Below are 17,652 nucleotides of genomic sequence, written 5' to 3'. Positions count from 1 at the left end.
TTAACTGAGAGCTATAAAATATTTTTGAATAGTTGTTATTGGGGGTAGGTTGAAAAGTAGAAAATTTCTTTGTCTTTATACTTCTCAGATTCTTACCTTCATAAGTAGTGCTAATCTACAGAAGGTAGATTCCTGAGTAATTCATACCAGCATGAGAGATCCTCATACAAATGGTACTGAGCTGTTTGAGAGTATAGTTTTTAAATTTCCTACAATGCTTAGTGGTAGCTGGAGTTTGAGGGGCATCAACAACAGAAATGAGTTTGAAACAGAAAACCCTGAATTAACTAATTAGTGTTTCCAAGAGGGAGAAGGGCCAAAGGTCCTGAGTTCAAGCTTTAAATTGGAAAGACTGTGCCATTTGGATTCATCTAAATGGTACTTCTGACTTGAAAATGGGTAAGGTCCTATATACCATTAACTTTTTTATTACAAAGGGGAAGTGGGATTTCCTTTAATGACATCCTGGGTGAAAATGACTTATTTTATTGACTTCTACTTCTTCCAGGTTCTGAGTTTCTGATTCCCATCACTGGATATTACTGCCAGCTCTGTGAGGAATTTTTGGGGGATCCAATTTCTGGAGAGCAACATGTGAAGGGTCACCAGCACAATGAGAAATATAAGGTTGGTCTTTGTAGTAGTTGTGGAGTTTCCCACTTTCTACAGTAATCCTTTTGACTTTGTCAGACTTCAGAGTCAGGAAGTCATTAATACTTTAAATTCCATGTAATTACTAGGAACTTTTCTTCAATCCTATTAAGAGATGCTGACTTGGTAGAGCCATCTGTATCCTTGAAGATGACTCTTCCTCAGGAGTTTCTACCAGTTGAATTCCAACAGTAACAGAGCCAATATTTCCTTCTAACTATATTTTGACCAGTTGTTGAGCTTCTATCTTTTCTCTTCCCAGAAATATGTGGTTGAAAACCCATTGTATGAGGAGCGGCGGAATCTGGACCGCCAAGCTGGCTTAGCTGTGGTCCTGGAGACAGAACGGCGACGACAGAGTGAACTAAAGCGTAAACTTAGTGAGAAAACAAAGGAAGAGAAGAAAGAAAAAAAGGCAAAGGTCATGAAAGAAGTAAAAGAGGATGACAAAGTCTCTGAGGAACTAGAGGACCAACTCTCTGAGGGTGGGAACTCCCCTGAAAAGGCTGAAAGTAAAAGGAAAGCTAGCATCAAACTCCAGTTAAAGGAAGAGGTAAAGAAAGAATCACCAACATCTTCCTCTTTTGGGAAATTCAGCTGGAAGAAGGCAGAGAAAGAGGAGGAAAAAGGTTCAGTGGCCACAAGTATTCACAAGGAAGAGGTTATGGAAAACAGTAAGGACAAAGAGGATGGCAAAGCCGAGGCTGGGAAGGCAAAGCCCATCAAAATCAAGCTCTCTGGGAAAACGGTTGTCGCACACACTAGCCCGTGGATGCCTGTTGTTACAACTTCAACCCAGACTAAGATCCGACCCAACCTGCCCATCCCATCTACAGTACTCCGCAAGTCAGGTTCAGCCACAGTGAGCAAGCCAGCGCCTCTTAACACCTTTCTATCCATCAAGTCTTCTGGAACTACTGCTAAGCCTCTGCCAGTGGTTAAAGAGTCTTCAGCTGATCTCCTCTTGCCTCCTGACATCATCTCCAAAGCATTTGGAGGGGAAGAGGTGATTCTGAAAGGGTCTCCAGAGGAAAAAATGGTACTGGCTGAAAAGAATGAGTCATCCCATATACCTGAACAAATGCTGCCACCTCCTCCACCACCCCCTCCACCACCACCTCCGCCACCCCCAGTTATACCTCATCTAGCTTCCCCGTCTCCTACTCAAACAAATGCCATCTTGGCACCGGTCAAATCAAACCCACCTGTATCTCACACTCTCAGCCCCAGCTTCCTGGGTCCTAACATTTTGAATCCTGTGTTGCCAATAGCCATCATGGCCTCAGCACAGCCAGCTGCCATCCCTTCTGATGAGACGGCTCCTGGGGTGAGTGAGAGTGACAGGGACCAGACCTTTTTCTCTGTGTTAGTGCGTCCTCCACCTCCCCTCTCAAGTGTATTCAGTGAACAAGCCAAAAAATTGGAAAAGCGAAATTCATGCTTAGCCACAGCCAATGCTAAGGACCTGTATGATATATTCTACAGTAGTGGTGGAAAGGGGACACCTGAGACTAAGCTGAGTGGTGGTCTATTGGCCAATGGGGAAAACAGCCATCTTTCTAAAGTGGAAAGTTCAGATACCTCTTCCACTTCTACTTTGAACAACAGTACATCCCAAGAGGAGTTGCCTCCAGATAGAAGTTTGATCTCTGCTCCTTTAGTCAGCAACCCTGAAAAGCCCATTCCAAAACCTCTGGTGTCTCTAGGGAAATGGTCAGTGGTAGAACGCACAGACTCAAAGAGCAGAGGCAGTAGCTATGGCTTCCTACAACCTCTGACGAGGTTGTGCCAAAGCAGGCCTTATGAAACTGTTACCCCAAAGACAGACACTTTGGCCATGTGGACTTGTAGCTCCTTCCAGAGTGATGCTAATAGGGATATATCTCCAGGCGGAAAAATCGAACTTGACCTGGGAGAGCCAGGGCCACCAGGTGTAGAGCCACGCCCTCAATTGTCAGATACACACTGTCAGATCCTGGAATCTCAGAAGTTGGTAGAAACCCACCTTATGGAATCTGGTAACCAGGATGAGGAAAGCCAAGAGCTCCACAAATCTAAAGGTTGTGGGGAAAGTGAGGGAGAGGGAAATACTGGACTACAAGAAAAGAGACCAAAACTTTCTGAGGTGATGGTAGAAGAGGGAACAGGTATCTGTGTTGGGCCCAATAGCATAGAGGATTCTAATTTGAACCGTGGGAACAGATGTGCATGGGTGGGTGAAATAGAACAGCCCAAGTTACAGATGACTGACAAAAAGCCTGAACAGTCCAAGAAATTGATGACAAGAAGTGAAACTCAAGGTAAAGTAGTGATCGACTTGAGTGCACAGGCCCTTTCTTCCACAAAGGCAAAAATAGACTCATTTCCATCAGAAGCTAGATCTTTACTCCAGAACCCACAAGATGTACATGTGAAAATTTCTGCCCCAGAATTGCTTCTCCAGTCCCCAGCCAGATCAGATATGTGTTTAACAGATAGTGCACAGGAGCAAGGAGTTTCAACTGATAGTGAAGAGTGGCAAGAAAATTCAGCTGCAGAATCAGCTTCCAGAACTAGTTACAGAAGCCTCAAACTCAAGAGAGAAAGATCAAAAGACATTCAAGGTAAAAGGATTTATGAAATGGCTATTTGGGATGAAAATAAGAAGTCAGAGACCTGGGAGAGCCCAGAGAAACCAGAAACAGAAGCCCTGGAGCTACGAGATGTCCATCCAGAATTGACTGTGACAAGAGGAAGCAAGGCCTTAGAAGACTTTGAAGTTACAGACTTAAAAGTAGAAGAGCTTGCTGCCCTGGGGAACCTGGGGAATATAAGTGTTGATTTCTGCAATCCTCAGGTAGACCAAGCACATAGATCCCCAACTGCCCTGTCTCAGAAACTACGTGAAGAAAATTCTGTGTCACCTATAGGATGTAATCCCTCTACTCTCAGTGACTTGGAACCAGTCCCATCCTTCTCTGAGTTTCCATTAGATTCTCCCAAAACCCTGGTGCTTAGCTTTGGAGCAGAGGGTGAACAAAACTCATCTAATCCCAGAAGTGGAAGGATCACTCCTAACATTTTAAAAACTGGACTTCCTATAGAAAATGTTGACCTTGGCTTAGGGAGCCTAGAGGGAACACACCAAGCACTTGACCTGTTAGCAGGAGGAATGATGCCTGAGGAAGTAGAAGAAACTTCTCAATTAAAGAAACAAGATTCTCTCAGATTGGAATCAGAACCAATTAATCCTGCAGGCCTTGGGCCGTCTCCTTGCCTTCCAGACCTTGTTGAATTTGTTACACGGACACCCGGAGTTCAAAAAGAGAAGTTATGTTCTCCTCTGTCTGAGCCAGGTGACACTCCTGAGTGTAGTTCCCTGGAGATGGGTCCACTACAGCTAGAAATACCGAAAGTGTCCATAACACAGCTAACAATTCCTCAAGCGGATGAGGACAGTGACCATCCCTTGAATTTGGTAAAATCTCTGGCTTCAGGGTCCCCTACAAGGGAGCAAGTAGTTGGAGGCAATATGGTCCCTCAGGAATTACCCGCACAAGAAGCTCCAGTTGCTGCCACCCAGGACCAAACAGCATCCACTGTTCATGACTAAGAATACACATCGAGAGCTTTTTGCGGATGAATCAAATTGGCTTCTAGATATCAGGTGCCCAGATGATCCAGGACTAGTTGGCTGTCTCATCTGGAATCTACACCAAGAGATGCAGTCAGCATCTTACAGTAAATGTTCATGGAAGCCAAAAAATTTACCTCTTTTCTGTTGTTTTTTTTTCCTTAAGATACCAGATGAATCAATCATAACTTCTATACATATCTGTAAAAAAGTATTTTCTGTTATTATTATTATTATTATTATTATTATTATTATTTTGCCAATTTACTTTCTCCTACTTTGTCATTAAAATCAAATGTCTGTCTGGCTCACCACACAGTGTGCTTTGATTGTATTTTGGCTTTGACTCTGCCATTTCTGGAATATGGGGGAGGAGGGAGACAGAGCTGACTTCTGCAATTGCTATGTTGTATTCCTACCCAATTTCCTGGGCAGCTGATGGATCACTGGGAGAAACACCAGAAAGCCTGCTGAAGTGGAAAACTACTAATGAAGGAAGGATTGTTCATCTCTTAGGCTTCCATTTGGATGGGCCTGCCTTAACATTGTTTGAAATGCAGCGTGAGTAGCTCTTTTGTTTACTGTTTACTTCCTTGTGCCATGTCAACCCCATACTTCCTTTATTCTGTTGCCTTTGCTTGAGATGGTCCTGCTAACCCACAAACCTGTTTGGAAATGGCCTCAATAAACGTGGAAGAAAATCTAGCAGGTTCACTTTTGGAAGACGACAAATCGGTAAGGCTGATTCATGGCTGAATCTGCCAGGTGCAGATATGCTTTTTGGGTCACCTTTATTTTTGAAATGGCCTTTTGTTCATTATACTGTGATCCAGTAACACTTTGTGTTAAATTGTTTAGCAGCCATTTCTGTTCTGAAGAGGTAGAAGAGCTGAAACTTGTTTTGGGATTGGACTCATTCTCTGTTCCTCAATTCATATGTATTCCTTCCTCTACCTCTCCCTTTCCCAAGTTATTTCCACCATAGTGTGATGTTTTGGGTTGTACATTTTGTTTAAAAGATTAAAGAATTTCTGAGTTGGCTTGGACAAGTTTAATTTTATTTTTAATGTGTTAATTACTTGGAATAAATGCATTAACCTCATGTTTCTTGATTTTTGTTTTGAACCACACACATTTGAACTCCACAGGAAAACTAGAAAAGTGAACTCCTGCTATTCTGTTGTCTATCTCCTCCCTCCCAGTTTCTTTTTCCCCACCTGTTGGGGCTGTTTTCTTCATGTGAGATTGGGAAATTATGTAATCTATGCCTCAGTGCTGCCTTGGATGGGTAGTGAGTAGGCAACATTGGTCTGGTTTTGGCATCTCCCTATTGTGAAGCTTTTCATATACCCTTATGTTAGCTCTCCCCTATGCTACTTTGGAAGCTGAACTCCCCCAAGAACATTCGTGTTCTTGCTGAGGGCATTCTTAGGGACCAGAGAGGTTAGTCCTCAGATTTCCTAATCTCTGTCCCAGTTTCCTTTTGACATCCTTGTTGTCAGAAATTTATAACCTGGCTCAACAGAGACGTCCAGAGTCTTCTACCCACTCAAAAATAATGCAAAGTTGATCTTTTCCCCTCAGAATGCTTTTTTCCCTGTTAACTTGTATACAGAGGTGCAGAATCCTATGTTGACTCTGGGGAGGCTGTTTAGTTTTTCTTGACTAATGTCTATTTAGAAGATGTCCTGGCCTCTGCTGTTCATCATGTTGTGGAAAGAGCACATATTCGAGAGAGTCCAGTCCGTGATTGTCCCTCAGCCATTTGCCTTGCTGTGATTTTGGACAAGTTACTTCACCTCACTGTTCCACAGGGGTTTTTTTTTCCTTCTTTAAAGTGAGGATCATTGTCTTCCATCTCAGCCCCAAATATGTCCAGGGTCATGCCATCCTGAGTAGCCCTCCTAGGCCTGCTATTTAGGTACTTTCCTAGCCCAGAAACCATAGAGTGACTCAGAAGGTACCCTTTAGACAAAGGTAAACCCAGATGAGCTTCAGAAATATATTCGTTTTTCTGGAGACCTACTCCCTCCCTATTCTACCAGCCTATCTATAGGAATTCAGAGAACGTATAAGTTAAAATGCCAGTTGTTACTGATTTTCTGGCCTCTTCACTTAGTAAATTCATCTCCCTTTGTGGAGAAATGGGTGGGATTAGACTGGGGAGGGGTAAATCAAAACCTTATTCTTTAGATTAGGAGGGGGACTCATGGGAAGGATAAAGTAGGGAAGAGAAGAGAGGCAAAATCTATGACGTACACTAATTCAAGTAACTGGGACTGGAGTACTTTGAGCTGTTACTGTTGTATTCTTTTGATAACTTCAGTCTTTTTATAGAATAATGAATGCCTCCTTGTAAGAAGCAATGTCAGTCTTCATATCTGCCTTGAACTAGCAAAGGGAGAGCCTTTAGTCTAGGCCAGAAGTGTGATTCCTCTTTGATCGTTGGGGTCTAGTTTTGTAGCCCATCCAGAGAAGCCCTGTGAAAGGAAAGACAGAACTCTAACCCAGTTGCCAGAACCTAAAGGTAGGACCTACTTCTTTTTATTCAGTACTATGACAGCACTGAATAAATGTTCACCTTTGGAGACAAAGGCACATGCAAGGAGGGGGCCCTAATCGTTCCATGTCGTTTATGGTATCATCTATAACTACTTTAAAATTCTGCAGACACCAGAAAGTTTTTATTAGACTCCCTCAACTGTGAGAATACATCATCAGCAGTTAGGTTTAAATTTGGGCAAACACCTAATTTTACTTAAGTTGTGAATATAATCCCCCAGATATCCCCTTGGCTTTGTGAATGGAGACCTCTTGCTTCATGAGCCATCTTTCTCCTATTTACAGCTAGCTTCAGGGCATATAAGACTTAAACCTTTCAGGTAAGTATTCCCATTGTACCTAATAAAGTTCCATCTCTAAAAAAAATGTAAAAGTCAAAAAGTTAGCTAAATGCTTTGGTATCAAAGCATGCCAGGCCATATGTTCATTTATCAGGCTGCCAGGTTCAGGGACTAAAGAAGAATGGTAAGGTGTTGGACAGGGAGGGTTGGACATAGAGATACAGGCACCCAACAGGAACATTAAGTGTATTTTTTAAAAAAAGAAGAAGGTGGAGACAGGTTCAGAGAGGAGATAGCCTACAAAGAAAGTGAGATGGGTTTTTAAAATTGTATTCCTAGGGTGCCTGGCTGGCTCAGTTGGTAGAGCATATGACTCTTGATATCGGGATCATGAGTTCAAGCCCCATGTTGGGCCTAGAGCTTATTTAATATATTTTCCTAAACCTTGGGTCTCACATTAACAAAACAAACCTACCAACCCTGGGGCAAGCAATTTATTGCTTAGATAATTAAATAGTTAATTAATAAAAATAAACTATTAACAGTTTCGTGAGAACATGAACAAATGAAAAGAGTTTGTGATTGTGAACACATTTCTTTATAGAGTTGAATTTTATGATAATTTTTATTATTTATAATACATAATTTTTAACCAAAAAAATTATGTATACACTCACAGTGTTCATTGATATAAGCCAAACAGTGAACTGATAATGAAAATCTATCATTAAAAAAAAAAACACTGCCATGATGATTTGCCCATAACCCTTATATACTTTCAAAGGGCTGTGTATGTTTTCACTGTAGCAATGTGGTTTTAATTTTACATTTATGTGTTTATAAACTCTCCTAAGCAGGAAGTCTGCCTTTGCTTACTTTTTTTCCATTGTATTCCCAGTACACAGTTGCCTGACACACACATAGTACTCAATAAAAATTTGTTAAAAGAATCAATGTGGTAATAGTAGCTATTTTTTATTAACTGATTGTAAATATTGAGCAGTTTATAAGTGGGTGAAAGCTACAAACTGTTTTTGTATTTGTTGGGTACTTAGCACTCCAGAAACCAGCTACCCTGCTTCTGTCCTGGATCTTTGTATACAAAGCACTGTCTGTGGCAATGAATGCATATTGAGGCTGTCAGTGGCCTTCATTTCAGCAGCATTCTGGCATAACGGTGTCAGGCTAGGAGGGGGACACATTGCCCCTGAAGCTCCTGAAAGAAAAACTGAGGTTGGGAATGGGGGTAAACTGACTGTAGTGTTAGCAATCAAAGGCTTTGGGTACTTTGATATTCAGATGGCTAACTTTCTCCTTCCAGCCATATTTCATAGGCATGTTGAAATCAGTCAGTCAAATCCCCGATCTCTGATTTGGCCCAACATCCTCTTGTCACCTCATCAGAACCAGAACCCAAAATCAAGCTACCAGTTTCATTTCTGGGAGGAAACAACAACAGCAAAAAAGTTGGACATAGAGATACAGGCACCCAACAGGGACATTAAGTGTCCCTTCTATTGGTAGAAGGAGAAGGAACGCTTTCTTTTTTTATTCTTTATTTTTTGTTTCAACATCCTGACCATAAAATGCATTTTATATAAAATACAAATATTTCATGCACATATAAAATAGGTACACACATGTAAAATATGTAATTTTATGTCAGTAAGAGCTATTTGATGCTGTGGAATTATAAACCAGGGTTAATTTTTTTCCTTTTGTGTACTTTTATGTATTAAAAAACAGTGTTTTGTTTTGTTTTTAAAGTATGTGTCTCCTACTCAGTTCATCCCTGTCGCCGTTCCTCTCAGTAGTTTTCTATCATTACAAATAGTTTCCTGCTACTTTTCCCACAAGACTCCCTAAATTCCTCTATTCCCTTCAAGGCTGGGCAACATTCATTCAGTCTCCATTCTTGAAGAATATTAGTCCTTTCTTTTTTCCTCTTCCTCTTCCCTTTCTCTTGCTCCTACTTCTGTTTGGCTGGTTATGCATTTCCAAGTGTACAAGCATTTGGACATGAAATTCTATAAATCAAACTGCCTGTCTTTACAGAGTTTACCTGTAATGCAGGTACACAAAAATATATCACAAAGTCTTTGTTGCATGCAAGAGAATAGAAGATAATTTGTATCTAGATGTATAGATTAATCACTTTACAGGCTTTTGTTCATTCCACTTGTGGAGGATCAGCAGAAGAAGTATTTTGTAGAAAGCAATGGAAATGAGCATGTTTAAGGGAAGTGAGTAAGCAGGGTGAAAGTAGAGGCAGTTACATGATAGAGAGTACAGAGAAAGATTGCAAAGAGGTAAAAAAGCATATTGAGGTATTTCTTTCATATCCTCTCTGATGTTCTGTCCCTGCTAAACTACCCAGCTCTCCTATAGCCTACCTATATGAGGTTGACTATGAAGACATTTACTCACTCTTGCCCACCTCTCTTCCTTTCTTTTCAGGAGCAGTTGCCAAAGTCCAGAATTCTAGAAAGAAGAACTCCAAAAGACATCTTTGCCTCAGAGAGGCAGGGATAGAAGTCACAGAGACCAAAGAAATGATGAGCACCCTTGGGGTCAGTAGGCAGTCACCTCTAGGGTCTGACTTCCAGAAGGTAGGTATGACTGCTGGGACAGGCATGGGTTGTGGAGAAGGCCCTCAGCTGCCAGGAAATGGTGAGTTGGGTGAGCAAATATGTTGTGTATGTATGTCTGTATCATTATCAAAGAGGAATAAGATGAGGCATAGAGATACATATTTTAAACTTGCCACTCATCTCAGTTTATCTCCTAACTTCCATCTCTCATTTTGTGCCCTGATACTTACGTTAAAGCTGTGACTTTCAGATCTTCTCATCCCTCCTGGAGCCTGGGTCCCAGGGTGCCTAGCAAGTAGAACATCTACTATTTCAGCTTTATTACTGGTCCATTTAAGAATCAAGGTAGAAATTGGGTATATCCTTAGAGGAGTGGGGTATGTATAGACAAAAGAGGTGGGAGGATGGGGAGAAAATCACAAAGGTGGTATTTGAAAAATCCTGGGATTTTAGACTTCAGGACAGCTGTCAACTAGTTTCCATTCAGTCTCACTATCTCTCCTATACACACTGAAAATTCTGGCACACAGAAGCAGGCAAGCATCATTTCAGACTACCAAGGAAACCCCTTCCTCTCCATCTAAAATGCCAGTAGGTAATTCATTTTCTCTTTTTTGCACTTCGGGTCTGTGGAGGATGAGAACCAAAAGCAAATAAAATTTAGCTAACCTCAAAGTCCTTTAAATTCTGAGACTCATTTAAATCTGAGCTGCCTCTGATCCAGATTTACCCTTAAAACTGTTAGTCTACTTTTGTTCCGGCATTTTTAGAATCCTAGAGGTCTAGTTTACTACCCAAATAAATCTATAGTTTGTGTAGTTTGGGGAATCCCCAAAATCTATAGTTTGGGGAATACTCATAACACTAGAAGTATAAAGAACTGTGTAATGTCCAACCAGAGCCATCGAAAGTGTAAGAAGTAAGGAGTAAGGGGTACAAAATATCTCAGGGTCTCTGGCTATTGAGGCTGAAATCAGTTAAGGACTACTCATTCCTAAGGCATCCACCCTGTGGATGAAGCAATGGAAACGCTCTGGTGCCAGGGCTGCCAACACTTTGTCACCACCACTTTTAACTTTCTTTCCCTTGCTCCAGCCCAAGATCTGTTTCGCATCAGCTACCACATTCCTCTGTTCAGGGACAATCAGGGCTCTTGGTCACAGTTTTTATTCCTAACTGCAATTGATCTACCTCCATTCTCCAATGGTATCTGAGGTCCACCTCTAAGAGGTGCTGATCTGAAGGATGGGCAGGGGAAGGGAACACTTCCAGAGTAATATTTTCCCTTTGAACTTCTTTTCTTTAATATGCTAGGGTTCACATACATTGTGAAAATATTTAAGATCTTTTTTATTGAAATGTATTTCATATAACATTAAATCTCTTGTAACATAAAATTCACCATTTTACAGTGTCAAATCCAGGGTGTCTGGGTGGCTCAGTCAATTAAGCATCTGCCTTCAGCTCAGGTCATGATCCCAGCTTTCTGGGATAGAGTCCCACATGGGGCTTCCTGCTCAGTGGGGAGCATGCTTCTCCTCCCTCTGCCCCTCCTCTGCTCCTGCTCTCTTTCTCTCACTCACTCTCTCAAATAAATAAAATCTTTTTTAAAAAAAAAGTATAAAATCCAGTGGTTTTTAGTATCTTCAAGATTATGCAACTATGGGGTGCCTGGGTGGCTCAGTCAGTTAAGCATCCACCTTCAGCTCGGGTCATGATCCCAGGGTCTTGGGATGGAGCCCTACATCAGGCTTCCTACTCTGTGGGAGCCTGCTTCTCCATCTCCCTGCCACTCCCCCTGCTTGTACATTCACTAACACACACACACACACACACACACTCTCTCATTCTGTCAAATAAAATTTTTTTAAAAAGTCATGCAGCTATCACCACTATCCAATTCCAGAACGTATCTACCACCCCTCCTAAAGAAACATACCCATGAACAGACACTCCCATTCTTCCCTGCCCCAAAGCTGTTGGCAGTCACCTCTGCTTTCCATCTCCGTGGATTTACCTGTTCTGGGCAATTCGTGTAAAGGGAGTCATACAGTGTGTGCTCTTTTGTGTCTGGCTTCTTTCATTTAACATGTTTTCAAGGTTCATTCATCATGTTGTACCATGTGTCAGTACTTCACTATATTTTATAGTTGAATAATATTCTGCATGAATATACCACATTTTGTGTCTCTACTAGTTGATGGGATTTTGAGTTATTTCCACTTTGGGGCTATTATGAATAATGCTGCTATGAAAGTGAACATTTGTATACAAGTGTTTGTGTGGACATGTTTTTCAGTTCTCTCGGGTATATCCTGGGTCATGGTAACTCTAAATTTTTTTTTAAGTTTTATGTTAAAGTACAAGATGCCCATAAAAAACAAAAGTAAATGGGGCTGCCTGGGTGGCTCAGGGGGTTAACCCTCTGCCTTCGGCTCAGGTCATGATCTCAGAGTCCTGGGATCGAGTCCCACATCGGGCTCTCTGCTAGGCAGGGAGCCTGCTTCCTCCTCTCTCTCTCTCTCTCTCTCTCTCTCTGTTTGCCTCTCTGCCTACTTGTGATCTCTCTCTGTCAAATAAATAAAATCTTAAAATAAAAAAAAGTACACACATCACAATTGTTAAGCCCCAAAATTTTGAGATAATGACCACAACTGGGTAACCAACACCCAAATCAAAAAATAAAATATGATCAACATCCCAGAAGCCCTCTCATGTCCTCTTCCAGTCACTACTTTTCTGAAATGTAACCACTTTTCTGACTGATGTCTCAGGTCTTGTGTTTGTTTATTTGTTTCATGGAGGTGAAATTCACATAACTAAATAACCACTTTAAAATAAACAAGTGGTTGGGGCGCCTGGGTGGCTCAGTGGATTAAGCCGCTGCCTTCGGCTCAGGTCATGATCTCAGGGTCCTGGGATCGAGTCCCGCATCGGGCTCTCTGCTCGGCGGGGAGCCTGCTTCTCTCTCTCTCTCTCTCTCTGCCTGCCTCTCTCTCCATCTACTTGTGATCTCTCTCTGTCAAATAAATAAATAAAATCTTAAAAAAAAATAAAATAAAATAAAATAAAATAAAATAAACAAGTGGCATTTAGTCCATTCACAGTGTTGTATAACCATCACCTCTGTCTAGTTCCAAAACTGTTTCATCACCCCAAAATAAAACCTTGTGTCTATTAAGCAGTTAGTTCTCATTCCTACGTCCCTGCAGCCCCTGGCAATTGCCAATCTGCTTTCTGTCACTGTGATGTATGTATGCTGGTTATTTCACAAAAATGGAGTCATAGGATATGTGACCTACTCTGTCTGGCTTCTTTCATTTAGCATAATGTTTTTGAGGTTAGCATGTATCAGTAGTTCATTATCTTTTATGGCTGAATAATATTGCTTTGTATGTGTATACCATAATTTGTTTATCCATTCATTCACTGATGGACATTTGGGTTATTTCCACCTTTTAGCTATTGTGAGTAATACTGCTGTGAACATTCCTGAATAAATATATGTTTGAGTACTTGTTTTCCCATGGATAAGTACGTGTTTGAGTACCTGTTTTCACTTCTTTTCAGAATATAACTAGAAGTGGAATTGCTGAGTCATTTGATTATTTTGTTTAACTTTTTGAGAAACTGCCAAACTTTACCACAGCACCTGAATCATTTTACATCCCTTTCAGGAATGTACAGTGGTTCTAATTTCTCCATATTAATAATACTTGTTAATTTCTTTTTTATATATATTATAGTCATCCTAGTGTTTCATTGTGGTTTAATTTACCTTTCCTTGATAACTAATGATATTGAGCATCTTTTCATGTGTTTTTTGGCCTTTTATATACCTTCCTTAGAGAAATGCCTACTCAAGTCCTTTGCCCATTTTTTAAATTGGGTTGTTTGTCTCTTTGTTCTAGAATTGTAAGGATTCTGTATATATTCTGGATACTAGACCTTTATCAGATATATGATTTGCAGATATTTTCTCCCATGCTATATGTTGTCTTTTCACATTCTTCATAATACCTGTTAATGCACAAAAGATTTTAATTTTGATCAAATCTAGTTTATCCATTTTCTCTTTTATTACTTGTGGTTCCAGCATAATATTTAAGAATTCATTGCCAAGTCCAAGACCACAAAGATTTACCCCTATGTTTTCTTCTAAGAATTTTTTAGTTTTAGCACTTATGTTTAGGTTGTTGATCTGTTTTGAGTTAATTTTTGTATATAGTGTGAGGTAGGGTCCAACTGCATTCTTTCGTATGTGGAAGTACTGTTGTTCCAGCAGATTGTTAAAAAGATTATTTTTTCTACTTTGAATGGTCTAGGCATTCTTTTTTTTTTTTTTTACAGCTATCAATTTATTTATTTTCAGAAAAACAGTATTCATTATTTTTTCACCACACCCAGTGCTCCATGCAATCTGTGCCCTCTATAATACCCACCACCTGGTCTAGGCATTCTTGTTGGAAATTGATTGGTTGTAGATGTATAGATTTATTTCTGGAGTCTCAATTCTATTCCATTGGTTTATATGTCATCTTGATGCCAGTACTCTCTTTTGTTCACTGTAGTTCTGTAGCAAGTTTTGAAATTGAGAAGTATAAGACTTCCAACTTTGTTCTTCTTTAAGATTATTTTGCTGTTCGCAGGGGCGCCTGGGTGGCTCAGTGCGTTAAAGCCTCTGCCTTCAGCTCAGGTCATGATCCCAGGGTCCTGGGATAGAGCCCCACATCGGCCTCTCTGTTCAGCAGGGAGCCTGCTTCCCCCCCCACCCCTCTCTGCCTGCCTCTCTGCCTACTTGCGATCCCTGTCTGTCAAATAAATAAATAAAATCTTTAAAATAAATTATTTTGCTGCTTGGCCCACCTTTCAATTTCATATGAATTTGAAGATTGGCTTTTCATTTCTGCAAAAAGGGTCATTGGAAATTTGATAGGGATTGTTTTAGATCTATAGATCACTTTGGATAGCATTACCATTTTGACAATATTAGATCTTCCAATCCATGAACATAGATGGGATACCTTTTTGTTTATTAGGTCTTCTTTAATATCTTTCAGCAGTATTCTATAGTTTTTGTGTATGTCTTTCATGTCCTGGCTAAATTTATTCTTACGTATTTATTCTTTTGTATACTATTGTAAATGGAGTTGTTTCTTAATTTCCTTTTGGACTATTTATTGCAGGTGTACAGAAACACAATGTCCTTTAATGTGTTGATCTTATACCCTGAAACTTTGCTGAACTTGTTCATTTCTTCTAGTTTTGTGTGTGTATGTGGATTCTTTAATATAATGTAATATAATATATAATGTATGTATAGTGTATATTATAAGATCATGTCATTTGAGAATAGAGATAGTTTTACTTCCTCCTTCCCAATTTGGATACCTTTTATTTCTTTTTCTTCCCTAATTACTTTAGCTAGAACTTCCAGTACAATGTTTAAAAGCAGCAGTAAAAGTGACATCCTTGTCTGGTTCCTACTTAATCATACAGCTGTTCATAGTATTATCTTATAATGCTTTTTTATTTCGTAAGGTCAGTAGTAATACCCTACTTTCATTTCTGATTTTAGTTACTTGCATCTTCTCTTTTTTTTTCTAAGTAAATTTAGCTAAAGCTTTTTTTTTTTTTAATTCAGATAAAGTTTTGCCAATTTTGTCTCTTCAAAGTATCAACTCTTGGTTGCTTTGATTCTGTTGTTCTTTTTCCCTGCTTCATTCATCCCTGCTGTAATCTTTATGATTTCTTTCCTCCTACTATTTTTTAGTTTAGTTAGCTCTTTTTTTTTCTAGTTCCTCAAGCTATAAAGTTAGGTTATTGATTTGAAATCTTCTTTTTTAAAATGTTCCTAGCTGTAATTTCCCTCTTAGCACTGTTTTCACTGCATCCAATGTGTTTTGATATGTTGTGTTTTCATTTTCATCCATCTCGAAGTATTTTATCATTTTCTTGTGAGTTCTTCTTTGACCCTTTGGTTACTTAAGAGCGTGTTGTTTAATTTCCACATTTTGTGAATTTTCAAGTTTTCCTTCTCTTGTTGATTTTTAACTTTACTGTGGTTGGAGAAGATACTTTGTATGATTTAAATCTTTTTAAATGTATTGAGTTTTGTGGACTAACATATGACCTATTCTGGAGAATTTTCATTTAGTTCTTATGTGATATTATAATAATAAATGTATATAAATATAATAATAAATAATGTATATATCTTTATGGATATTCTTTATTTGTTCATTTCTTCATTCTCCTAATTTCCTTTAGGTTTTTTTGTCTATTATTTTCTTTAGCTCTTTGAGCACATTTAAGACATTTGATTTAAAATATTTGCCAAGGAGTTGCCTGGGTGACTCAGTGGGTTAAAGCCTCTGCCTTCAGCTCGGATCATGATCCTAGGGTCCTGGGATCAAGCCCCACATGGGGCTTTCTGCTCAGCAGGGAGCCTGCTTCCCTTCCTCACTCTCTCTCTCTGCCTACTTGTGATCTCTGTCTGTCAAATAAATAAATAAAATACTTAAAATAATAAAAATAAAATAAAGTATTTGCCAAATGGGGTGCCTGGCTGGCTTAGTGGTTAGAACATGCAATTCTTGATCTTGGGGTTGTGAGTTTGAACCCCATGTTGGGTGTAGAGATTACTTAAAATAAAAAATCTTTTAAAAAAATAAAATATTTGCCTGGTAAGTCCAGTGCTTGGGTTTCCTTGGTGATGATTTCTGTAAACTTCTCTGTTTTTTCTGTGAATGAACCATACTTTCTTTATTCTTTATATATCTTGTGATTTTTTTTTGTTTAAAAATGAACATTTTGAATATTAAACTGTGTCAGTCTGGGAATCAGATACCCTGATTATTGAAGACTATTGTCATCCATTTGTGCATTGATTTTCCTAAACTATTTTTGTTAAGACTGCATTTCTTGTTGTGCGTGATCACTGAAAGTCTGTTCCATTATTTCAGCAGTCAGTCAGTGACCTGACAGAGGTTTCCTTAAGGGGCTGGACTAAAAACACCTCAAGTACCTCTCCAGGCTTTTGTAGCTTGGCTCTGAGCTGGGGCACTTCTTCAATGCTAAGCCAATTTGCCTGAAACTCTGCCTTAGCCTTCACCTCCTGATTGCATGGAACCCAAAGATCAGCTAAAGGTGCAAGCCTAGGATATTCTCAGGTCTTTTCTGAACATGCATCTGTCCCTGGGCATGCACTTTGTTTGATGGAGTTCCCCAATCACACAGTAGCCCTTCAGAGTCCTTATTTCCCCATGTAGCTTCCTCCTCAGTCTTCTACTTCCCAGGCTTTTAGATTCATCTGCTGCTTTTTCAGTTCTCTGTCTCTTGCTCTAAGCAGTCACCAGTAGCACAGGTCTTTAAGTACTTTGAACAGATGCTATTTGGAAAGCTCTCCAGGCTAGGGAGGCAAAAAAAAAAGTCAGACTCAGCATGCATCCCTCAGGGCACCAGACAGGGCACAATTGACAGCCACAGTCTTTTGCAAATAGGGTGCATCTCTCCTCCCCTGGCACTAGCAAGCCACACCAGGAATGTGGACTACTGTCCCACAGGCACCACCAAACTGGGGAATGGGGGATGGTAGACAGGTAAACAAAAATGCCATAACATTTAACAGCTAATTTTTTTATTAAGCACACCACTGGTTGGACTCCACTCTAAGTTGTATTAGATTCCAGAGTTCTGAAAAAGTTCCTTCTATCCGTTTTTGCCAGCTTAATGATAGCTTTAGTGGAGGACTGATTCTTGTAACTCTGTCTGCCATTTCTGTGAAATCACAATATATTTAACTTTTTGAGGAACTGTCAAACTGTTTTCCACAGAAGTTGCATCACTTTATCCTCCCACCAGAAATATGAGGGTTTCGTTTGTTCCACATCTTTTGCAACGCTTGTTATTTTCTCTTTTTCTTTTTTGATTATAGCCATCCTAGTGGATGTAA

The 17,652-nt window shown here is 39.8% G+C and overlaps 1 protein-coding gene across 3 annotated transcripts in view; it reads left to right on the top strand.

Moving 5' to 3' along the window:
- Positions 1-9,849, top strand: part of ZNF318 (zinc finger protein 318) — a 33,369-nt gene extending 23,520 nt beyond the window's left edge. For 2 of the 3 annotated variants that reach the window (XM_032340061.1, XM_032340060.1), the window contains one exon: positions 9,565-9,849. In XM_032340061.1, the coding sequence (XP_032195952.1) occupies positions 9,565-9,639 (75 nt within the window). In that variant the 3' untranslated portion in view covers positions 9,640-9,849. Of the gene's footprint in view, positions 1-508; positions 628-913; positions 5,367-9,564 lie in introns of those variants that run through there. The other variant, XM_032340059.1, reaches the window with a different exon arrangement.
- The last annotated feature ends 7,803 nt before the right edge of the window (positions 9,850-17,652 follow it).

The sequence above is a fragment of the Mustela erminea genome, chromosome 4, assembly GCF_009829155.1.
Source record: "Mustela erminea isolate mMusErm1 chromosome 4, mMusErm1.Pri, whole genome shotgun sequence".
NCBI lineage: Eukaryota > Metazoa > Chordata > Mammalia > Carnivora > Mustelidae > Mustela > Mustela erminea.
Note: the sequence above shows the minus strand (reverse complement) of the source record. Positions and strands in the feature narration are given on the sequence as shown.